The sequence below is a fragment of the Rattus rattus genome, chromosome 6 (genome assembly GCF_011064425.1).
Source record: "Rattus rattus isolate New Zealand chromosome 6, Rrattus_CSIRO_v1, whole genome shotgun sequence".
NCBI classification, from domain to species: domain Eukaryota; kingdom Metazoa; phylum Chordata; class Mammalia; order Rodentia; family Muridae; genus Rattus; species Rattus rattus.
In genome coordinates, this window is record NC_046159.1 from 38,611,043 (window position 1) to 38,636,630 (window position 25,588).

Here is a 25,588-nt window from a genome sequence, read left to right on the forward strand (position 1 = left end):
TTTCTTTCATGTAATTTCTCCCAGCAGCTCCATGATGTAACAGGCTGGGAGTCAACACTGATGCTACCTGACCTAACCATAGTACCCGTCAGTGATTGTAAGCAGTGTGGACACAGCCCAGTTCCTAACCCTACTCAGTACTGTGTTAGTGTTTTAATCCACCTGAGAGGGCTTCTGCTCACTAAGCTTTCTGAGAACACAGATGGCGGGTAATTCTTCTCGGCACACCTCAGACTGTGTGTCCCATAAGCATTACACATTTCATAAATGGTCAAGTGCCTTAGGGCAGCTCCTCATTGTCGTGACTTTTTTCCAGTGTGCTGGTCACTCAGCCGCCTTTTCCAGGGGTCACTGAATCCGTGCAAGGAGGTTGATTTTCTAGTTTATGACTGTTTCTCTGAGAATCTCAAATGTACTTGGTTTCTAAATCCTGTCCCTTTTTATCTTTAAAACCGTTACCCTTTTATTCAGTTTGTGGAGACCCAACTTAAAAAAAATGGCTAACCCCCTTCCCCCCCCTTGTATTTAAAAAATTCATTTGGGAATGAATGCCAAAGGCCAACCCAACATTTGGGTTCAGTTCTGCACCGCCTCAGTTCTTTGGAATTTCCTAAAATACACCAAGTGGTTGTAAATCTTGTTCGTGGATATTTGCAGTAAGCCAAAGTCTCTATTCTTTTTATTTCATATTCTTAGCTCAATTCATAATCTAAGTAAGAGCGAGAGGGAGGGAGGGAGGGAGGGGGGACGGAGGGAGGGAGGGAGGGAAGAAAATAAGTGACCATAGAGGCTGGGCGAGGTATTGCATGTCCTGGATTTAGAGGTCCTGGTGGTTGTGAACTGCTGGTATCCCACTTTATTTTGTGAAAGGCTCTTTGTTTGAACCTGAAGAATGCACTTGTGGCTAGACTGACAGACCAGTGAGCCGGAATCCACCTAGCTCTGCCTCCTAAGCCTCTAGCACTGGATCACAGATGTGTGTAGCCACACTCGGCTTTTACTTGGTCAGTAAACATCAGAATAGTTTGTGCTTTAACCACTGAGCCATGTCCCCAGCCCTCGGAACCCTAAGGAGGGAAGGCTTTACAGAGCAGATCTCTTCTGGGAGATTAGCTAGCAGGTGGGAATGGAAGGTATCTGAGAGTGAGTGAGGGTGGGAAACACTATATCCATAAAAAAGGACACACCATACCCATGAAACACAACAGTAGTCTCTGCTTTATCCCTACACCAGGCATGTGGTAGGTGTTGTATGTGTTCCTTGAGTGACTAAGTGGCTTGGGTTGCTAGGCATCATGGTATCACTAGGAGCACAGGAATACTATCGGGGTGAAGAAAACTCATCTGTCGTCAGTGAAAACAGTCTGGAGGCTCTTGTGAGGCCTGATGCACAGGGATCAAGACTCTTAACTTTACCTGGTGAGGATAGGTTTAGAAGGGGACACTGGGGACAATTCAAGTACTGGTCTTGGTTGGAGTGAAGGGCGGAGGAGCTCCATGCATTTCTCATGAGCTCGTTTTGTTAGAACTACTACATTTAACAGAGGCAGTTTGTTCTGGCCTCCTTCCAGCTCCATAATTAGAATCTCTGGGGTTGGTGAGCAGCAATCTGAGTCTTATCAAGCTGCTGTGTGAGCTCAACTGGACAACATGGGGAGCGGCTGGCCTAGTGTAAGAAGTCCACACAGGCCCATGCAGAGTTCTGGGGCGCCCGGGAAGGCAGCCCTTATGTTTCATGGATTCGGAAGAACAGTGGATTATGTAGAAGGAAAACTAGAAGAGTAGAGTCACAGGAACTAAAGGACAATGGATACAACTTTCAGATCAGATATCAATGAATATTTGCAATATCTCTGTCCAAAAATGATTAAAATAGAGATTTCCACCTGATGCTTAGATTGGTCCCTTGTCAACTGTAAACACACAAAGCGTATTAGAGAATCAGCAAGCAGTACCCTTTATTTCTTTTAGGTAGATTTCAGGAGCAGGGCAGGGACAAACAGCTTGCATGTATAATATCACATATACTAAATAATGTCATTTCTCAGTTATTTATAACTTTGGGAGAAATAGGATTCCTTCCACAGGGTGTTCATCTTCTTAGACTCTGATCTCCTGTAGCCGGCAGTCTTAACATCTAATCAGGTCTCACAGGACACCGTCTCATGAGAGTCTCGAACCTGCTTTAAGAGGAACTTAGATACTTTAAAGTCATTTTGGGAACGCATAGGGAAAACCTGCGTTCACTTGGATAGGAAGAATCACCATAGTAGCATTGTGAGGAAAATGGCACCCTGGAAGCCCGTGGCTCTGACCTTTTCTGACTTTCTCTCTCTTACTCTCCTGTAGGCTGAGAAGTTTGGAGACTCTTTTGTCTTTGAAGGCATGCTGAGTGAGCCGGTCAAGGCGCAAATTCACCAGGCAGTAAGTCATGTTTGCACGGGCTCTCATTTCTCTGCGGCTCTCAGACGCAGAAGCACTACCTCCCTCTCCCTGCTGGTGCCTAGCCATTCTCCCACTGAAGATCACAGGTGGTGGGCCAGGGTACCTTCTCTGGCTGACACCGTGCAGGCCCAGGAAGATGTCGAGTTTGTGCTTGTGCCCTTGAGTGGCACTGTTCTTCAGAATAGAACTCAGCCCTGTACTTTGTGTTTTACTTGAAGCCATTTTTAGAATGGAGGATAATGGAGTGCTACAGACTTCTGCTTTCAAAGTCTTGGTCATGACAGGGGCTGGTGCAGAGCTAGTTTCAAAAGTATTCAGGAATCTCTCTGTGCAAACTCAGGTCCATGGAAGGAGTACTTTTGCTGTGAGTGTTCATAACTGGTCCTTAGAAGAAGGGTGTGCCATCTTGTACAGAGAGAGCACAAGGGTGTGAACTAAGTCTGTTTCTCTCAGACATGGAGACCATTGGCTAGGCTCTGTAAGACTGTGTGTCAGAAAGAACTTGGGATTCTGTACAGCAATGCCAACCAACCAGAGCTTCCAGGGACTAAGCCACTACCCAAAGACTATACATGGACTGACCCTGGACTCTGACCTCATAGGTAGCAATGAATATCCTAGTAAGAGCACCAGTGGAAGGGGAAGCCCTGGGTCCTGCTAAGACTGAACCCCAGTGAACTAGACTGTTGGGGGAGAGAGCAGCAATGGGGGAGGGTTGGGAGGGGAACACCCATAAGGAAGGGGAGGGGAGGGGATGTTTGCCCGGAAACCGGGAAAGGGAATAACACTCGAAATGTATATAAGAAATACTCAAGTTAATAATAATAAAAAAATAAATAAAAAAAAAAAGAAAAAAAAAGAACTTGGGATTCGTGGGTCAGGCAGTTTAGTGGGTCTGTAAATGATATTTGCTTGTATATATGTCTCATGGATATGTAAAAACAAGAGAAAGTGAAGTTAGCTGTGACATTGAGAGTTCTTACAGCATAGTGGGCAGAGACTGAAGAGCAGGAGAGTGAGAGACTGAGAGAGTGAGAGTGGGCCTGGGGGCCTGCCAGCTCAAAGGAGACAGGGAGGGTGAAGGTAAAGAATTCTCACCTTAATCTTTTATACACATTACCTTTAAAGACGTCATGCCTGGGGACTAGAGAGATAGATCAGTGGTTAAGAACACTGGTTGCTGGTGCCGAGTTCTTGAGTTCTAGTCATATACCATCTATAACTTCAGCTCTGGGGGTTCCCATCCCCTCTGCTGGTCCCCACAGGCACTGCATGCTTGTGATGCACAGAGATACAGACAGGCAAACACTCCCACACATAAAATAATAAAATAACAAAGAGTCCTGCCTGAGCTTCATCCTAAAGTGTAGGTTTCACTATGGCCTTTCCAGGGAGTAGCAGCATCAGGAAATGAACCCCCTTTGGCTCCTGCTTTCTCTTTGTCTTCCAACTATTGTAGCCCAACTTGGAGTAGGGGGAGCCGGAGTACTTAAGAGTTGGTCTCAGATGGTATTCTGGTGAGTCAGGCCGATTTCCCTGCTTGTTTTAGTAAGTCTTTAAAAGATATGACTGAATTCCTTTTGGATTCTAGTTTTTTCACTGCCAGTTAATATTGTCTCTTATATAATCTGATACCCCCACCTCCACTGTTTCTTAGTGGTGATGACCCAGCGAGCATCGAGGGGGGTGGCTCCTGTTTTAAGATATGGGGTTCAGGTGAGGGAGCCCAGCTGCGCCTGTTTCTGGCTTTCAGATGGAAGGTGCCACGTTTCTGAGGAACCACTAACATATCAGGCATGAAGGCAGACGTGGAACATAGCTAGGCTCCAGAGATGTCCTGAGTCATAGCGAAGGTGTGTGTGTGTGTGTGTGTGTGTGTGTGTGTGTGTGTGTGTGTGTGTATGCTGTAGCTAGGATGAAGAAAACGCCTCTCACCTGGCCGCAGGGTTGGTCTCATGCTTAAATGCTTATAATGGAAAAGCAAACCTTTTAACGTTGTGTTGAGAAGGTTGAGGAAGTAAAGAAGTCTGTTGATCTGGGAGAGCTTTATAGCATTTCCCTGCTGGCCTGACTTACGTCTACTAACTAGAACTTTTGCAACTCCACATTTCTATAAGGCTGGATGTGACCACACCCATGAGATGAAGTTAGGTCACCTTTAAGAAGTGGATGAGACAGTGGTTGATCACCAGGAGTCATAGAACCCTCCCCTTTCATGGATCTTCAGGCTCATTTGAGTTCAGCCATGTCCCTAACATTTCACAGTAGTTTGCTTTGAACATAAAAAAGAGGTGTAGGAACCTTGCTGAAGCTGTAGTAGCTGATAAAAATGAATGTAGTAATTGTGTTTATTTTTATGTGGTTATTTTTAGTGTTATGTTCAGTTTATACTGGTTTACACTAGTGGTATGAATTATCTGTTTTTTTGGGGGGGATATTTAATAAAACACAAGTACAGAAAGTCACCTAATTTAAATGTGTAACTTAGGACATTATCCTAAGGTGGAACACACTTGTCCCCATAACCTAGATCAGGAACTCAGTTTGCTGCCTGCCCCTGTAGCCCTCAGTGTGAACCACACTCATCCCACCCAAGTGGGTTCTTTCTTACATTTCATTACAAAACAATCTATTTTATATATATATATATTTTTTACTTTTTTCTTTTTCTTTTAGGATGTGTTTTTTCATGCCTACCTATGCAAATTAATTTTTCAGTGTCTTTACCTTTCTTTTTATAAGAAACCACACGTGGTGTTCAAGCCTACCATAGTCAGGTTGTAATTTTCTACCTCCTGATGCCCTGGTGAAGGAATATAAAGGAAAAGAAAGTACATTTCTTTTACTTAGAAATTTTATTTTTTATTTGGATGTATTAGCACTTACTTGTGATCTCTGCAATTAGGAAGTTGAGGAAGGAGTATTAGATCAGTGGTAATTTTGGCTACATAGTAAATTCAAGACTATCCTTAGTTGCATAAAACCCCACCTTAAACAAACAAATAAACAAACAGAATACAACCCAAAACAAAGTCTCCTTTAAGGACAGTGATATTTTCTAGGGAGTTGTAAGAAGAGTGTGTCCTCACTGAGTGCCCTGTGGTAATATTGTCTTGTGTAATTTGCTCAGTTCACAGCTAGAAATAGCAAGTGATACAATCTCTATCACTTTATTGGATTTCACAGTTTTATGTGTATTCATTTGTGCATATATGCATTTAATTCTATATAACTTTGATGGAACCATTGATATATGTAACCTGTATTGAGTTCATGGATTTAAACATGTTATGGATTTCATTCTCTTGGAGTCATGATCTTTACTGAAAGCCACACACATTGCTATTTTTGAGCACAGGATGATGCCTTTTCAAGTTCCTATAGGTCCTGTTATGTTCCCCTCTCCTGCTTTCAACAGTTGCATTGAGATGTAGTTTATGTATTGTACAATTCATATACTTTTCACATATACGATTCGGTGTTGGTTTGGTAGATTTTTAGAGTTGTGTAACCACTCCACAGGACAATTTTAAGTTGTTTTCATGGGTCCATAAAGGAACTTGGTTCTTATTTGTAAGTCCTTCCTCACCCTTGTTCTGGGTCCTTTTAAACTGAGCCTAGGCGTCCTTTGTGGCTTCTTCGCTCTTTCTGGTGGTAACATCGGCTCTGACTGCAGACAAGTGTTCCCTTTTGCTGTAAGAAGCTGTGGCTTCTGCATTAGTTTCTTTTTTGTGGCTGTGATAGAGTGTCTAAACAAAAAGCAGGGGGTGGGGGGGGCTTTATTTTGGTCTAAAGTTTTAGAGGGAAGAGTCCATTATGGCATGGCGACAGGAGCAGGACACTGGCTTATCGCACTGCATCTGCACTCAGGAAAATAAGTGGGACCAGGCTAAAAACCTCAAAGTCCGCCCTGTGACCAGGGCGCTGTTTGCACTTCTTCCAGCAAGCCTCACCTTCTGAAGGTTCAGTAGCCTCCCAAGCCGCTGGGGACCACAGGTTCAAACACATGAGGCAGGAAGAATGCTCTCTGTTCAAATCACAGCTCTTCTTAGTGCAGGAGTGTTTCTGGGTCTCTCCACAGGGCCTCTTCTGTGGGCAGAGCTTAGAGAAGATCTGCCACAGTTTCAGGTTGATGCTTCCATTTCTGGACTTTTAACTTAGCCCATTCTGTATCCCATGCCCCCTCCCCCCCCTTTATTTTTGCCCCAAGAATCCCATTTCCTAGGACAGGCAGAGGTGAACAGCCTGCAGCTACTCAGAACATCACCCAAGATCACACACGTCAGTGCCAACATCAGTTCTGATGATTCCTGAGAGAGAACAGTTTAAAGAAAACTCACACCCTCACTTGTGGTTTCTTCTCCCCTAGCTCTAAAATACTTTTTTTATTATTATCATCGAAGCCCAGGGTCCACTGCATAGAGTGAGTTCTGTTTTTTAACTCCTAAAAGTAAAGTTTGTGTTTGGTGTCTTCCTATAGATGACGCTTAGACTCTGCTAGGTGCTCCAGGAAGTGGCCATAAACACGTGACTGCTTCATTCCTGCTTGTCTCTAGCAGAACACACTTTTTAACTCTCAGGTCAGTTTTGCTGGAGAGGAAATATTTGGTTCTCATTTGTTTTTCTTGAGCGTCTCATATACTTTACTTGTTTTTCTTTTGGAATAAAGTGGTCCTGTTGAAGTCATAACCTTTTATTTTCCTTGAAGCTGCCTATTGTTTTTGCCTGAGCACTCAAGTGTGGTGTTTGCACTTTAAATATGTCTTGGTCATGGGGGGTGGGGCAGTATTCTCAGATACAGGTTCACTTTTTCCATCAATTTATTCATTTATTTACTTTATATCCTGATCGCTGACCCTCTCTCTTTTCAGTCCCTCCTCATACAACTCTTCCCCCTCCCCCATCCCTTCCTCCCCTGCATCTCTGAAAAGGATGAGGTTTTCTCTGTGGTACCAACCCACACTGTTACCTCAAGTCACTGCAGGACTAGATATAGCCTCTCCCACTGAGGTCAGGCAAGACAGCCTAGTTAGGGGAACAGGACCCACAGGCAGGCCACAGAATCAGGGCGGCCCCTGCTCAAGTTATTGGGGGACTCACATGGAGACCAAGCTGCATGGCTGCTGTGTAAATGGGGAGAGCCTAGGTGCAGCCTTTGTATGTTGTTTGGATGGTGGTTCAGTCTTTGGGAACCCCCAATGGTTCAGATTAGTTGACTCTGTTGATCTTCTTGTGGAGTTCCTATTCAGTCTAGGTCCCTCTATCCTTTCCCCAACTTCTCCACAAGACTTTCTGAGTTCTGTCTGATGTTGGGCTTGGGTCTCTGCATCTGTTTCAGTCAGCTGCTGGGTGGAACTTCTCAGGGGACACTTATGCTAGGCTCCTGTCTGCAAGCATAACATAGTATCACTAGTAGTGTCAGGGATTGGTGCTTGCCCATGGGATGGATTTCAAGTTGGGCCATTCCCTCAGTCTCTACAACATCTTTGTCTCTGCACTTCTTGAAGGCAGGACAAATTTTAGTTCAAAGGCTTTAGGGCAAATTTGTACAACCACTCTGAAAATCAATTTTGTGGTTTCTCAGAAAATTGGGAATAGTTCTACCTCAAGACCCAACTCTACTACTCATAGGTATATACCCAAAAGATGCTCCACAATATCCCACGGACACTGGTGCTACTATATTCATAGCAGCTTTGTTCATAATAGCCAGGTACTGAAAATAACCCAGATGTCCCTCAGCTGAAGGGGTTGAGAAGAAAATGTGATTCGTTTATACAACGGAATACTATTCAGCTGTTAAAAAAAAAAAAAAGACATCATGAAGTTTGCAGGCAAATGGATGGAACTAGAAAATATCATCCTGAGTGAGGTAATCTAGACCCAAAAAGACATGAATGCATGGTATGTACTCACCAGTAAGGGGATATTAGCCATAAATTACAGAATACCCAGAATACAATCCACAGACCCAGAGAAGCTAAATAGCAAGGAGGGCCCAAGGGAGCATGCTTGAGTCTCAATGAGAAGGGGAAATAAAATTGTCATTGGAGTTGGATGGAGGAAAGGAACTGGATGGGAGAGGGGAAGGGGAGGGGAACTGGCCTGTGTGGGAATGAGATATAGGGAGAGCAGGAATGGGTTGGAGGGTTGGGGACTTTGAATAGAAATTGGCCTGGAATAGCGGCATCTATAGGAAGTGCCAGACACTTGGGATGAGGTAACTCCAGAGAGTCTATGAGGGTGCCTTTAATTGAGGTTTCTAGCCCTGGGGGACATGGAGCCTTGAGTGGCCACCTTCCATAGCCAGGCAGGGCTCCCAAGGAAGGGATAAGGACACCAACTCACCCACAAAACATCCATCAAAAATTTTTTGGTTTTTTTTGCTGTGTTTTTTTTTATGCCTTTGCTGCCCTCTTGGAGACTAATTTGTAAGCTTTTGTGGGTAGAGATCAAACCTAGAGTCTTATACAGGATAAACAAGCACTGAGCCCACTGTACTGCAGAGGTCTCCGTCCTGACTGTGCATTACTTATTCCTTGAATTACCTCTGTCTTTCTTTTCCCTTAAGTTAAAAGTTGCATTCATTTTGTCTTTTGGGTTTCAGAAGTAATACTGGTAAAATGATTTTTTTCTTTAATTTCTACTTCTTTATTGACTTTGGCACATATGTGTGTTTATGAATTACGATTTAGACTTTTGCCTATAATTTTATGACTGTTTACCTCATTTTGCAACAGTGTGTTGTGGTGTGTGTGCATGTGTATATGTGTGGAGCACACTATTATTCTGTATTATCCCATGTTTAGATGTGGTTGTACTAGAAGGTTAGTTTCAACATGGTAATGTGGAGAAGTGGTAGACTTTAAGTAGACTATTAAGATACACTTTAACTTTTAATATTAGGAAGGAGTTAGGTCACTGGAGACACAGTCTACCAAAGGCATTGCTGATCTTATAAGCCTTGTTATGGGGTAGGCCTGGGCTGGAGAGATGGCTCACTTGCTTGTCTGAGAACGTGAAGTCATGAATTTCATCCCCAGACCCCATGTGAAAAAGCTGGGGAACCGGGCAGAAGGATTCTTGGTGCTTGCTGGCCAGCCTGTCTAGCTGTTGGTAAGCCCCAGAGCAGTTAGAATGGGGAAGACACCTGACCTCTGGCCATTCATGAATGAATGATTAGCTGTGTAAGCATCCTTTTTTTTTTTTTTTATTTGTGATGATAGGGCATGCCCTTTCTATATGGTAGACACTGAACTGCTCTCCCAAATCCAAACTAGTTTTCTTTAAATGTTACCCAGCATCCTGTATTTTGTTGTAACACTGGGGAAAGCATGCATACATCTAGCATTGATCTATGTCCTGTTTCTTCATCTGTTTCTCCTCATAGTAACTGTGTTGGACTTGAACACGAATCATTTCTGTTGTTCGTTATCAACATTTTTCAAGTTTTAGAAGGAGGTATATCTAGAGGAGCTTCATAACTTTGCTCACTCTGATCCTTCTCGCCCTTTCTTCCTTGTGTCACTCTGCGTTGGTGAGGTAGTTTCTGGCTGGAGATCCTGGGCTGGAAGGGAACCATGGTGGGTCAGTGTCAGGCATCTGTGGGACGAGTCCCAGGGCTTTCACACTCCACTGTGGGCTCCTCGCACTCTCAGGCCTACAGTTCCTTCCAGTTTTACTTGATTTTCTCAAATTGTTTCTCTGTGCTTACCAGAAATGCTTGTCAGTTGTTTTGAGGAATTTTCCACAGTTTTTGATTCTGGAAAGTCTGGGTGGGAAAGACTATTTCAGCGGACCCTTGCTGGTGAGGAGAAGCTGGCCTTAGGAGCAGTTCAGGTAGAGCACTTGGCAGAGGGGCTGCAGTGGCCACCTGCTCTGACTGCCCACCGTCGTCTCTGAGGTCTGATATCAGCAGAGCTTCCTCTGGGAGCTTCATGAACACCATCCTTCTCCCTCATTCCAGGGTGATGTGCTTCCTGTGTATCAGGTGTTCTGTGGCTTCTGGTGCCTTCTGTGCCGCTCGTCTTGCTTGCTGTCGTAAGGGCTCCTGTGGTATTTCACGAATGTTTGCCTTACTAGGGTTCATTTCAGAGGGCGGGGCGAATGCGTTGGAGTGTTATTGGTTATTTGTTGTTTGTTTTGTCTCGTTTGAGACAGGATTTTTCTGTGTCGCCCGAGCTGTCCTGGCACTCACTCTGTAGACCAGGCTACAAACTCGGATGCACCTGGCTCTGCCTTCCAAGTGCTGGGATTAAAGGTGTGCACCATCATGCCTGACTTTGCATTGTGTTGTTTACTACTGTGTCCCAGTACAGTGACTGCCACTTAATACATAGTTAATATGTATCTGGCAGAATGAAAGCTTATCATTCAGGTGTTGTGTTAGAGCAGTTAGTTCTTGGAAGGGCAGGCTCAGACCTGGTATGACCTGTTTATCTCTCAGGTCGCAAAGTCAGCTCTCCTTTGGTTTGAGTTGCTGGTTTGGTGATCAGGGCTGAGGTGGGTTCAGAGCTCCAGAGTTATTTGGAAAGAGCAATTGAGGGCTAGATGATTGGAGAGGATAAAGTGCTTCTTTCACCTGTGCTGTACTGAAAAGAGCAGTTGTTTGCTTGCCTCAGGAGTCAGTGTGTGGCATGAGCTCAGGAAGCAAACTGTGATAACCCTGGAAGGGGAGAACTCACGTAATAGGATAGCAGGGCACGGTTGTTCTCCTCCAACCTGGTTAAGGGACCTGATAGGATAAGGGTGCGTGAAGTCAGTGTGTGTGTGTGGGGGGGGGGTTGGTGGGGTGGTAGAGAGAAGTGGTACCTGTTTAAAGTGCACTTGCATTTATTTTCAAGGCATAGGTCTTTTAAGGCACACTTGGATCAAGGAAAACAATGAGTATAATGACCTCAGACACCCAATCAAATGTTAGTCTTTATATCATCAACTTAGAGAAACAAGGTAGATGACAGAATAAAAATCCATGCCTAGGGATACCTGGCTTTAAGAAGCCCATATGTACTGTGAATGGACTTGGCTTTTGAAACCTCAAAGCCTGCTTCCTTCTCCAAGGTCTTCCCACCAGGCCACACCTCCTCATTTTTTTCTAAATATTTCCACAAACCAGGGACCAAACCTTCAAGTATATCAAATATAAGTGGCTTAGTCTATTTGCTGGATGTGCATGTGACACAGACTTTCGCTGAGTACTGTCACATTGTTTAAAGATGGGACATTTTCTCACCAATTTGCACTTTCTGTCAAAGTTAAAGTTTTTTTTTTTAAGTACTTTTTTTTCTTATTTCTTTTAAGCAATCTCCCAAATCAGTACCGCTCCCTGTGTCTGTCTACATCTCAACTGAAAATGAGTTAATCAGCCGAGTGTCAGCTACCGTCGGATGCATGTATTCCTTAGCCATTCTCGCAGATTGCCTATAATGCCCCACCGTGTCAGGGTTTCAGTTCTTCCTGCGAAGACCTGAAATGTGATGTGTGCCGTTGTCTGTATAATGCTCCAATGTGGGGAATTTCAGTAAGAACTGCAGCAAACAGGTTTTAGTTTCACCCTGTATTTCATAAATATTTGTGTCCTGTTTGAAAGGGCAAGTATTGTTCTCTTGCATGCAGTCTATGAAGTCATCAAGGTACCTGACCTAGGATCCAATCAGAAGTCATGCGTCTGACCTACCTGCCCTCCTCTTGTGATGATGGCTTTGTTTCCACCATTGTTAGAGCCTCGTTCTGATGTTCAGCATGTGTACAAATGCTGAAGCCAGAGGCATTTAAGTCACTGTGATCTCCGTGCCATTCGCTTCTTCCAGTTGTTAGATTCGCCTTCAGTTTTATTTATACTTTGTGAATTTGAATAGGTCTTCAGTTGCTCATTGTTCCCTGGTGCCAGTTGAGATATTCTCCTTTTCTGTTTTGTAAGGATAGCTGTCATGTTTATACTGCATTTCAAGAAACCTCTGTCTTTTTAATCTGCTCCTCTAATTGCATTTAGTTTTTGAGAAAGCAGTTGTAAAATTGTGAACTTGACATCTTTAGACTTGAATATGCATAATTACACAGTATTGTGCCTTCCCTGTGGATTTTATTCTGGGCTGTGTGTGCATAAGAAATGTCGCTTACCACCCTTGGCAAGAATAAGGGTACTTTTGCTGTCTCTCCCTCTCCCATTTTTTTCACGTTCTTACTACAATTCTGGCAATGCCGTATGAGAAAGGTGGAGCCCATGCCTTTGCTCTCTCAAGGGGGCATGAGACTCACCTGGGCTCTGTTTACATTGCCATTGGTCGCTGGCAGGCTGGCACAGCTGTTTCGACTTAAACCCAAGGCAGTTGCTATGGAAATGGTTGAGTAGAAATGGGTCATGTTTAAAGTCCTTTCCCTCACATATAAAGCAGTGCTATAACTTCAGGTTATCTTGGTTGAGCAGCAAACGTGTAGGTGGTCAACTACAGCCAGCAGACTTTCTCGTTTTAGGGGAATGTGGTTTCTATGTTTTTATGCCAGCCTGTTCAACATTGCAGCTTGTACTCAGTAACAAAACACCCAGTAAAGACCAATGTTAGGGGCACATTTGTACTGTGATTCTGGATAACTCTCTAAGTGTTTTTGTTCATAAAAGTTGTTTTACTTCATAAAGGTTCCTACAGATGGTAGAATAGCTTTATTTTCAAGACAGAGCTAGAAGTTCAAGGAAAAGTTTTTAAAAACATTAAATTAATAACCCTGACATTCGGGACTGGAGACTGGGACTGCTGGTTAAGAGCATTGGTTTGTCTTCCAGAGGACACAGAATCCAGCACCCACATGTAAGCTTACAACTGTCTGTAACCAGTGTCAGGGATCCGATGTCCTCTTCTGGCCTCCGCAGACACACATGTGGTGCACATTTTAAAAAATCTTAAAAAAAGAATACAACTGACCTTTGCAAGAAGACAGTATCTGGTGACATTGGATGGCGTACGCCGTGAATTTAGTCAGAAAACATTCTAACTCGTCCAGATAGAGTTGGCCAGGATAAACACAGTTATTATGGGGTGGCTTTAACTTCTTGGGTCATTTGGGGACTTTGTGCATCTGACCATCACAGTGATGACCACAGTCAGCCTCACACACTGTACTGCATGTCATTTCTGTCCTTATGTGCGCTGTGACGTTGTCTAGTTGGAAGGGCATCTTCCTGCTCGCCTCCTCCACAGTGCGTCTTGCTGTGGAGAAATCGGCTGCCTTGTGTGTAGGTGGTATGAAGCAAGACTGTGCAGAAAGACTGCCATTACGTGCTCTTCTTGGGAATACCTTGATACGACACATGCTGTTCCTTGACTTACCCCCTTGGGCACCTCCCACAGCCTGCCCGTATACTGGGAGGGTGATCTGATGGGTGGATGAGGCGCAGACTGACTGAAGAGCTGTTGTTGGTAGGTTTTCACTGATTGGAATATGTGTTCTATGAAGGCTTTGTAACGATTTTGTAACATGCAGTAATATGAATAACTGATAGGAAGACTGGTAATGTAAACGGGTTATTCTGACTCCTTATCCAAATGCTTTGATGTATTTTGTTATATAATCCTTGTGACAACCCTAGGAAGCACAGCAATTTTGAAAAGAACTTTTTAATTGATTATTTTGTGAGTTTCACATAATGCACCCCTATCTCTCTCATCTCCCAGTCCCTATATATCTGTCCTCCACGGCCCTTGCAACCTCCCCGTCAAAAGAAAACAAAAATTAAAAATTAAAAGTTAAAAGCCAAAAAACCAAAAATACTCCCAACCCCACAAACAAAATCTCACCGTGGAAGCTGTGGTATGTTATGCTGTGTCACACATTATACATTTTTGCCCAAACAGCTTTACTTGCAAATGTTCACTGCAATGAGTCATTGGTCTGGTTCAAGGTCTCTGGCCTCTGCTACACCATCAATGGTGGATCCTCACTTAGACTCATCTTGGATTTCCTGTTGCCCTGGGTCATGGAGATCCTGCACCTTTGGTTCTGTAGGACTGGCCCCTTCACACACTCTAGCAGCTCTCAGATAGGATGGGTTGGGGTGGACAACTCAAAGTTCTGGATTTGGGCCTATGTGGTACTGAGTTGGTCAGCCTGCCAGTTCTCCAGCGCCCAAGCCACTGGGGCCAGCACTTTTGGGCTGCCTAGGTGAGTGGCTAGACAGCTGGTACGGGGTGAACACAGGGAGTTTTTATGTCCACTTCACAAACTGGGGCCTGGAGAGTTTAGAGAACCTAAGATCGTATGTCTTGTAGCAGGTCAGATGCTTCTATTGCTGTGCCAATGTGAAGTTTGTGTTAACATTTAACATGACTAATGTTTTTCCTGATTGTCACTATAGCAGAAGATTGGCTCTTTGCCGGAACACCAATGTCTACATTCATTTGTCGTGTGCCGCAGCTGATATACAACTGGGGCCTAGTAGGTAGAGGTCAGAAATGCTGCTACACATTTACCTTATGTCACACTGGGGGCCCTAACCAAGACACAATTACATGGCCTAGGAATGTGCAGAGTGCTAAGGCTGATAAAACCTGGTTCGTGGAGCTCGTTTGGCTCTCTCAGTTCTTCACCCTTGTTAAGTGTGTTATATAGTCTCAGGGCTCTTTTTATTACTTCTAGCTATACTAACATATATTACTGTACAAATATTTTATTGGAAACAAAGTTAGATCTACACTCTATAGGTTACCTTTATAACAGTACATGATATATTTCCATGTTAAAGCAAATTTTGATAACTACCTGTAGGACAGCTGGGTAATTTTGTAATTTTTATTTAGCAGTTGCGTTCTTATAGTCTACACATATCCTTGCATTTCTTGCTTGTGTTCTGTAGTGTACATATGTCTTTGCATTCAGATCTTGATATTTTGAACTAAACAGGAGTCTGTGGTCTTGGTCCCAGTGCCTTCACCCTCTATGATGAGTTCTTTTGTTTCTCAGGAGATGAGAGAGAAACTGATCCTGGTGTAGCTCCATGACCTTAAAACTTGTCAACCAGTGGTTTGTTCTGGGTGGCATGCTAGAGTTAATGTTACATTGCAGAGAGGAAAAATGTGAAAAGCAGAGAAAGAATGGGAAGGGAAGTCAGGAGCCTTGGCCTGATGTGTGTGAGGAGGTACTGGGTACAAGGGTACATTTTGGAGACATTTTAGAAAGAAAATGAGGTGACTAGGTTTACACGTTGTACTTTATTTTTGAATGAAAGAATTATTATTATGTAAAATAATAATTTAAATAAATAAATTTAAAAAATAAATTTAAAAGCCTGTTGATATACCATCTTAATCGCACCCTGGTAATTTCTGGTACAGTAGTAGGCATTTTCTTCCACATTAGGGACCTCCACCTGGTAAAGCCGGACCCTTGGTTAAACTGCAGAAAAGAATTTTAGGATGAGCCAGAGTGGAGTTAGTGAGCTCATTACGTACTTAGACAGTAAGTCATCTGGGAAAAGGGCAGTAGACAACACCAAGACATGGGTGTTGGACAGTTACGCTTGGCTCTACTCAGGGTGTGTATGGTCCTGTGACTTTCTAAGTTACATTCCACAGCAGAGTTGTAACAAAGTTTAAAGAATGAGCAAAACTCAAAATTGGAGCAAAAATGTATGAATTGGTTTACTTATTTTTCTTAAAGACTTTTCTTTAAAGCCATAAGGTAGTTTTACCAGGTTCGACGTAGAGATGAGAAAGGGCTGAGAATGACTAAAGCTTGCAGTGCTCCGGCCCAGGCAGGCAGAGGTCATTCGTAACTTTAGCGTCTTTGTTTGCCGTGTCTTTAGAACCTCCATTGCCCCTAGAGGCAGTCTGGGCAATACCAGTTGTGGGCTTTTTGTTTGTTTTCTGTTTTTGACTCAGCAAGAAAGGCAATGTAAATTTCAAGGCAAGGGCTGCTTCTTTTCTCTGTCATATCTTTTTATTTCTTCCTGGTGTTCTATCTTGCCTCAATGGGACTTGGCAGTTGAATTCAAGGAAACATTAGGGATAATGAAAGGCCCGACAGGCCACTGCTGCTGTAGCCCTCGGGTCTTCTCTGGAGAGCTCAACTCTACGGATATTCTCCACAGAAGCAGGGTTGTGGAGTTACAGGAGCGTCCTCCTAACCTGGCATTTGTTGCCTCTTCTAAAGGCCGGCGTGTGGATAACTACAGCCTTTCACAATGTAGAGTGGTGAGGAGAGATGGGCAACGCCCAAAGCTACAAGCTCTTTGAAGAAGATTCAAACTGCTGTTTATTACAGCTCCAGACTAGAAATGTCCTAATGTGCATTAGTGGGCAGAATGGACACAAACAGATTGTGTGTTTGTTTTCATTGCTAAAGGTGGAAGAAATATTCAAAATACAAAATGTCATGAGAAAAAAGAACAAAGGCATTCTAGTATCCACCATCCAGATTTAATATATTTTCCTTTTTTAATTTGAGTTAGAACCTTCCATCAGTAGTATTTTGTTCTGAGAGTGGAGTTGGACAGGTTGAGTCATGTGATTATTTGCCTGAAATCCAGAACTTTCTGAACCTGAGCTTTCTGTGCACATCTTCCCCTGACACTGAGCAAATTACCTGTCATTGCCACCTAATAGAACAAACCCAGACTAGCTGTAGATGAGGGCATGTTCAGCTCCTGCGTGCTCTGAAATCTAATGTCTCACAGTCATGCTGAAGTGCAAGCTGCCTTTTCTATCGAAGTGTTTAAACTAAATGTCTTTTTCCATCAGGTTGTTGGGGAGATATCTTAAATGTTTTGATTGTGTTAATGTGGAAAAAAATGGATGAGGGTGGTCTTGGTGTTCGCAGTGACAGCTGTCACTGTTAGCAGGGACATAGTCCCTGTCACTTCCTCCCCACCAGCTCTCAAGGATGCAGTGTGTTGAGAATACAGTTGGCATGAGTCCAAACTTGAGTCCGCTCTAGTCTGTGTTAGAAGAATCATTCCCAAGTTTCTGTTTTTTCAGAATTAGCTGCAATGATTGATTTTTGTGGCTCACCTTGTGACTGCTTGTCATAGGGCCATGGCCAGTGAGGAGACTGGTGCCCAGTGAGGAGTCTGGTTCCCAGTGAGGAGACTGGTGCCCAGTGAGGAGACTGGTGCCCAGTGAGGAGACTGGTTCCCAGTGAGGAGACTGGTGCCCAGTGAGGAGACTGGTGCCCAGTGAGGAGACTGTGCCCAGTGAGGAGTCTGGTGCCCAGTGAGGAGACTAGTGCCCAGTGAGGAGACTGGTGTCCAGTGAGGAGACTGGTGCCCAGTGAGGAGACTGGTGCCCAGTGAGGAGACTGGTTCCCAGGGAGGAGTCTGGTGCCCAGTGAGGAGACTGGTGCCCAGTGAGGAGACTGGTGCCCAGTGAGGAGACTGTGCCCAGTGAGGAGACTGGTGCCCAGTGAGGAGACTGGTTCCCAGTGAGGAGACTGGTGCCCAGTGAGGAGACTGTGCCCAGTGAGGAGACTGGTGCCCAGTGAGGAGACTGGTGCCCAGTGAGGAGTCTGGTGCCCAGGGAGGAGTCTGGTGCCCAGTGAGGAGACTGTGCCCTGTGAGGAGACTGGTGCCCTGTGAGGAGACTGGTGCCCAGTGAGGAGACTGGTGCCCAGTGAGGAGACTGGTGCCCAGTGAGGAGTCTGGTGCCCAGTGAGGAGACTGGTGCCCAGTGAGGAGACTGGTGCTCAGTGAGGAGACTGGTGCCCAGTGAGGAGACTGGTGTCCAGTGAGGAGTCTGGTTCCCAGTGAGGAGTCTGGTGCCCTGGGGCCCAGTGAGGAGACTGGTGCCCAGTGAGTGAGTCTGGTGCCCAGTGAGGAGTCTGGTGCCCAGTGTGGAGACTGTGCCCAGTGAGGAATCTGGTGCCCAGGGAGGAGTCTGTTTCCCAGTGAGGAGTCTGGTGCCCAGGGAGGAGACTGTGCCCAGTGAGGAGTCTGGTTCCCAGTGAGGAGACTGGTTCCCAGTGAGGAGTCTGGTTCCCAGTGAGGAGACTGGTGCCCAGTGAGGAGACTGGTGCCCAGTGAGGAGACTGTGCCCAGTGAGGAGTCTGGTGCCCAGTGAGGAGACTGGTGCCCAGGGAGGAGACTGGTGCCCAGGGAGGAGACTGGTGCCCAGGGAGGAGACTGGTTCCCAGGGAGGAGTCTGGTGCCCAGTGAGGAGTCTGGTGCCCAGTGAGGAGACTGTGCCCTGTGAGGAGTCTGGTGCCCAGTGAGGAGTCTGGTTCCCAGTGAGGAGTCTGGTGCCCAGTGAGGAGACTGGTGCCCAGTGAGGAGACTGGTGCCCAGTGAGGAGACTGGTGCCCAGTGAGGAGTCTGGTGCCCAGTGAGGAGACTGTGCCCAGTGAGGAGACTGTGCCCTGTGAGGAGTCTGGTGCCCAGTGAGGAGTCTGGTTCCCAGTGAGGAGTCTGGTGCCCAGTGAGGAGACTGTGCCCAGTGAGGAGACTGGTGCCCAGTGAGGAGTCTGGTTCCCAGGGAGGAGTTTGGTTCCCTTTCTCCACTGCCTGCTCAGTCGTTACCCTGAGTTGCTAAGGGCAGAGCCTCCATTAAGTCCTTTATGTTATAATTCACTGTAATGGATGCTGCTGACGATCTGCAAGGGAGCGAGCAGTCCTGGAGAGGGTTGTACTGTGAGCAGCAGAGCTGCAGTTCAGAACTCCTTTTGACTGGCATCAAAGCTTTAGGTGCTAACCAGTCACTGCGCAGGGTTCCCTCCTCACACTCAGTACTCTGGTGAGCATGATCAACAGAACTCCCCGAAATTGGCCAAGGTTTTCCTAACAGTTTCCTGAGTCTTTCACAGTCTTACCTGATGTCTTAGAGTTTTAGTGCTATGAACAGACACCATGACCAAGGCAACTCTTATAAGGACAACGTTTAATTGGGGCTGGCTTACAGGTTCATAGGTTCAGTGCATTATCATCAAGACGGGGACATGGTAGCGTCCAGGCAGGCATGGTGCAGGAAGAGCTGAGAGTTCTTCTACATCTTCATCTGAAGGCTGCTGGCAGAAATACTGGGTTCCAGACAACCAGGAGAGGGTCTTAAGCCCACTCTCATAGTGACACACCTACTCCAACAAGGCCACACTTCCTAATAGTGCCACTCCCTGGGCCAAGCATATGCAAATTATCACACCTGATTTGGCCCCCTACTTTCTGAGTTAGTTGAGGCTGGATTGAGATCCTATTTCACAGAGGAAGGTCTGTCAGACATCATGAATTTATGCAGCTAATGTTGGGTGCAGATTGAACCATGATCTTTTAAACCTAGTTTCTTGTTTTTCTTCTGCATTCCGCTTGATCCCTGGCTCCTTTGGATAACCTTCAGCTTCATGTTAAATGTGAAGATGAACTATTTTCCTATCTTTTAAGATGGAGACATACCTCACTTCCTCTCTCCACTCGTCATGGATTATAGAGGAGTAATGGGCAAGACAGCCTTAGGAAATCCCTGTAGCTATGTAGCACTTAAATAGTCTTGCATCTGTTTAGTCCTTGTATGAGTTAAGAGTTTTTGTTTGAATATGTGGTTGCATGTAAGTCTGTGATCCTGACATTCTGTAAAGGCATATGTTTTGGAACCCAAATAGACCTCATGGCCCTGTGTGAGATTTTTATTTATTGTTTTGGCCGTGTGTAAGCGTCCAGTGTATCTCTGGAGTCACAGTAGCTGACAGGAGCCTATTTTTGGTTGCTTTGAGGTTGCAGCTGCTCCATGGTGGTTACCTGTCAAGGGCGCTGATTGGAGACACCCAGAGGGCCCAGACTCCACTATTCTGCACAGGTGAGTTTGAAACATAAATATATAAAATAACCAATAACAAAAAAAGAAAACGTCTGTGCTCATGCAGAACTCAGCAGCTATCTTCATATGTGAAATGAATGGCAAGCGTAACCAACCAGGCTTGGAAGGCAAGAGATGATGGGAAAAATGTATATGAAGTCCTAGTCACAGTGTCTACTCACAGAAGACTTTGAATAAACAGACTCTTTTCTGCTTCATTCGGCTTGTCAACGTTCCTCCTCACAGACTTCCGTCCTTTGTACAGACTATCACAAATGTCATGACACGTTTACTCATGACAGTCTATCCATGAATGAGTCTTTATGTGGAAGAAGACTGTCTCCCTTATGGATAAGTAGTTGAGTCCTGTCAGGTGGCCTTGGGTATAGTATTCTTGTGTTTTTTTTTAGACAGGACATACTTAGAAGCCACAATCTGACTAAAACAAAAAACAAAACAAAAACCAGAGCAGCAAGTTGGTCAGCAGGTCTCCAGGGTGGCAAAGAGGTAATTATCTTAAGCAAAAATAGAGATGCATGCTAAACCCTGGGGATGAAGGGGAATTTCAATTATGACCTGGCTTCCAACAGCTGGGGAGCTGCTCTCCTAACCCCATTCTTCAGATGGTGCTTCAGGCCTTTGTTTTTCACCACATTCAAGGTTATTGCCCTGAAAATCAGGGAGAGGGGAGCATATGGACTTCAGCTCTACCCTTGGTAGGTTCAAAACTTTTCACGGTCTAAGCTGGCTTCTTTTGTGCTAGAAGTAGACAGTGAGGTCAAAAGTTGTAGGACTCTTGAGGACCTGGGGTGAACTGGGTCTCTAGCTTCCAATTCATACCTTCTTTCCCAGATTCAAAGTTGATTGTCAAGCTAGTAGAAGGAAAACCCAAATGAGACTGGACGTTCAGTTTGAGGTGCTAAGACTCGAACCCACAGCCATCTATTCTGCTACTGGGCTGCACCCCCAAACTGGAATGTACTTTTAAATTTATGCAGTAGACTCGGAGCTACTCAGGAACATTTGTTGAGTGAATTAATGAAAGTCCTGTAGGAATTTGGAGATTCATGAAGAGTTAGGTGGGCCAGCTCCAGGCACTCCCTCCTCTTCTCAGGAAAGGCTGACCTGGGATCTGCTGGTGTGAGGCAGATGGTGCTGGCTGACCCTCAGTAGGATAGCAGAAACATGCAAAGTTAAAAGCTAGGTGTCTGGAAACAGTCTAAGAGTTGGGCATGTAGAACGTCTTTTAGGGACCCGCAGATGTGTAAGGGAGTGGATACCAAAACTACAATGTAAGCCCAACAAAATGCTGGCCCACTTCGCATGGAGCTCTGAGGAATGTACAGACTATAAGCTGAGCCTCTGTGGGCATCATGTCCCTGCCGTGATAGTCACTGGAGACTCTAAGGTGCCCCTAACCAGTCTGCAAAATTCAGAGGGAGCCAGAAGCGTCTGCTGACCCTCAGCAGCCGAGCCGATTGCGGTCAGAGCTTCACTGTGTCTGCCATCCCTGTGGAATCTGACTGTGGGCATCCAAGGCTGCAAATTGAAGAGACGCATGAGTGCAGAAACGCCATGACCCATTTGGGCATCTAAGACTTCAGGACTCCCCACTGGAGAGGACAGGTGTGTCACAGCTAGGCTTTGAAATCATGACCAGATGGCGGGTGATTGTGGTCACTTTCCGAATCTACCTCCTGCTTTCCGTTGAGGCCAGTGTCTCTTTTAACTGCACTTGCTCCTCTCTAGGTCAAATCATCCAGTCCTCCATGTCTCCTGGAATGACGCCGTTGCCTACTGCGCATGGGCGGGGAAGAGGCTGCCCACCGAGGCAGAGTGGGAGTACAGCTGCAGAGGAGGCCTGCAGAACAGGTACTCACACCAGAAGGCCTTGCCTTATCCAGCAAAGTGTCGACATTCTCTTCCGCCCCTTCTTCCTTTGCTCCCCCTTCCCTCTTCTCTTTACCTGTCTGGAACTTGCAGTGGTCATGACGTTGATTAATAACATCTGGCTTTTCTTCTTCCTTGTGAGGTGATTTGCTGCACCTAGTGGGTGAATCATGAACTCTTTACAGTTCCTAAAGCCAGGTATGGGGCCAAATGGACTCCATAGCCCCAGAGTGAGCTCTGGCCGCGCACCCTCCCCTGTGTATCCCTCCTCAGAGCTGCTTGGCAGGTTGCCCTGCTTTTAGCATTTTCTTATTTTAGCTGTCTTCTGAAGCCATGGCATTCTCTGCTTCTACAGCCACAAGACAGAAAACTCATGTTTGGGTCACATCTTCTAGGAAAAGCTCCTTAAAATAGACAGGGCTTAAAAAAAAGTGTGGTGTACTGTGCCTAATCATGCTACCATATAAGTCCAGAATGATGCCTCGTTCCTCAGATTTCTAGAAGGCTTCTTCCAGTCATATAATTTATTTCAGGCCTTCTCAGTGGTGAGGAAAGACTGAAGTTGTTGTACACTTGACATGAGTTGTTATAAGAAAAATTTTAAAACTCCCAATTACAAGTTATGTTTATGAGTGAGTGCATCTTTTAAAAAAACAGCTCACCCAGGACAAATGTGCATTGTTGATCTCTCCCACTGCATCCTTTCTCTTGACTGTAGTACAGGAGCCTGTGCGCCATGCTGATGCCCATGTCTCTCCTCACAGGCTTTTCCCCTGGGGCAACAAACTGCAGCCCAAAGGACAGCATTATGCCAACATTTGGCAGGGCGAGTTTCCTGTGACCAACACTGGCGAGGATGGCTTCCAAGGAACTGCCCCCGTGAGTAAGCAGGCTTCTAGAGCAGGGCTGTGTCCCTGGGAGCTGAGTGAGGCATTGGTACTGGGTGAAAGATCCACGTCCGCCATACTTGCCTGTGACACCAACAATCTAGAGGTTGAGGCAGGAGGATCAGAACTTCGGCTTGGCTACACAGTGAGTTCTAGGCTAGCTTGAGTCACAGGAAACCTCCTCTTAAGAACACAATCTTAAAAAACAAAGCAAAACCACAAACCAACTTCCCCCACCCCCACCAAAAAAAAAAAAAAAGCTTCAAGAAAGGCATCGTTTGCTCTCTGGCAGACACTGTTCTCCCTACATTACCCACCCTCCAGAATGGCAAATGCTGGAAATCATGAGATGTCTCCTTTAGGGTGCATTTTTTATGACTATATAATGCACACTATAAAAGATCTAGAAACAGACTACCAGGATAGAGGAGAAAGCTAGACCGACCTGGAATTCTACTTGTCAGGTTCATCTCCATCAGTGTTTTGGTCCCTCACCTTCCACTCATTTTCAGGTTAATGGTGATGGTGGTGTCACATAGAGGTTCCAGGCATAGTGCTCCATCATCATGCTTGGATCTTCTCATAAAGAGTGTCCATTTAACTCTTGAAGATGGCTGTTGGTGTCCCTGTGACATTCTGAGGCACAGCGATGTACACTCTTGTTCCAGATTACCCAGCCGGGAAAGTGACCACAGCTGATACAAATCCCAGCTTGGCTTGTTCCTTAATCCTATGACCTTAACTACCCTTTCTGCCAGCATGTCTATCTCTGGTATATATGCAGCATACATATTTTTATACATTGCTTTTAAATCATATTAGGTAGAATATTTTAAAGATTTTATTTTTAGTTATTTGAATTATTTATCTGTGTAAGGGTATGGGCAGGTGTCCACAGAGGCCAGAAGAGAAAGTCAGGTCCCCTAGAATTTGAGTTGTTATATGTAATTAGTTTTAAGCCGCTCAACTTAGGTGCTGGAAAGTGAACTTGGGTCTCTGGAAGAGCAGTGCATGTGTCCACAACTAAGCCATCCATCTCCCTGGCCTCTGATGGAAGATTGGAAATCCCACTGCTTCCTCTTTACCATAAGGAACATTTTATCTGTCTCTCATAGAGCATGATCAAATTGCCTTTCACTGGCTGGATAACCTGTCATATAAATAAATCCTAATTTGCCTCTGATTGTTGTAAATTTGGATTATTTTTTACTTTACTATTACTGCAGTGGACATCTTGTATATTCATATTGAGCATCTCTGATTTAAAAAAAAAAAGAACAAACAGACAGATTCCCAGCAGCAATCAATGGCTAAAGGTTGAAAGATATCTCTCCATTCTCCTGCTTCACTTCCTCTTCCACCAGGAATCAACCCAGTGCCCTGTCTATGACTGAGCATTTGTTCTCCACTGAGATACACTCCCAACCTAGAAAACTTTCTTGGCTAAGTTGTGTTCAGTAGTGCCCAAGGTATGTCTCCTTTCATTGATGCAGACAAGTTCTTCTCTCTTGGAGCTTTTACCAACAGTGCAGTAATGAAACTACATTTAAAACTCACCTCAGTTTATTTGTGTTGCTGTAACAAAATGCTGTAGACTTTGTCATTGAAAGACAGGAACGTGTCTCACAGATCTGAAACCTGGGAAGCCTTAGTAACATTGGCATTTGTGTTGCACTTTGGAGGAACTAGAAGTACCATATTCTCCTATGGCCAGACCCAGAACAGTAATAGCATACTCCCTTCAACCTTGAGCCTGTCTATAAAGGAACTCATGCTATCACTCATTCCTTAGTCACTTCCTCTTAGCTGTGTGGAATTGAGGACTAAGTGTCAGCATGAGTTCTGAAGGGATACCATTCTTCAGACCAGAAAAAGACATTTCTATTTCTCTTAACACAACGAGGAAAGACGTTTTGTGATGTAGAAATAGCCCATAACTGCCTGGGTTTCTTAGAAAGAAAGTGATATTCTCTCTCATTCATTCTCTCTCTCTCTCTCTCTCTCTCTCTCTCTCTCTCTCTCTCTCTCTCTCTCCCTCCCTCCCTCTCCTCCTTCCTCCTTCCATGCCTCTTTATCTCCCTTTCTCCCTCCCTCTTCCTCCTTTGTCTTCTTAAAATTTGCATTTTTTCCTCGAGAAAATCTTGCAGAGTGTATTTATACATTTGACACAGATATGCTATTTGGAATATGACCAAATGGTTAGGAAATTTCAGCTTGAAAACTAAATAAATGAGAGTAAAAGACCAAGAAATTCTGGGAAAAGAAAGAGTGAAGAGGCACCTGATCCAAGAGAAACTGAAACTCTGCTGAGCTGTTGTTGGCACTGCAGTGTTTGGAGCAGAATTTAGTTAAAAAAACAAGTTGCTTGAGAATACTTAGTCTTCTGTAAGCACATGATGCATTCGTGTTTGTATCCAATTCCATGTATGTGAGTTACATATATGTTAAGCCAACACAAACTGATGGGAGACGATGCATTATTCAGCAAGGCAGAAAAGGCAAATCAAGCCATCTGGTAGCTGGTTCCTCCTAAGTTTCTGTCAGGAGAGCTGCTCCTCTCCCAGACACGTAGTTTTATTTGTAAAGCATTTGAAGTCTTGG

General features: G+C 44.9%; 1 protein-coding gene across 1 annotated transcript in view; it reads left to right on the plus strand.

The window, feature by feature from the left end:
* Sumf1 (sulfatase modifying factor 1) overlaps nt 1-25,588 on the plus strand; it is a 79,512-nt gene that overhangs the window by 13,471 nt on the left and 40,453 nt on the right. Inside the window, exons 3-6 of the mRNA XM_032905995.1 lie at nt 2,350-2,424; nt 20,128-20,210; nt 21,960-22,082; nt 22,865-22,979. Of these exons, the coding sequence (XP_032761886.1) occupies nt 2,350-2,424; nt 20,128-20,210; nt 21,960-22,082; nt 22,865-22,979 (396 nt within the window). The remainder of the gene's footprint in view (nt 1-2,349; nt 2,425-20,127; nt 20,211-21,959; nt 22,083-22,864; nt 22,980-25,588) is intronic.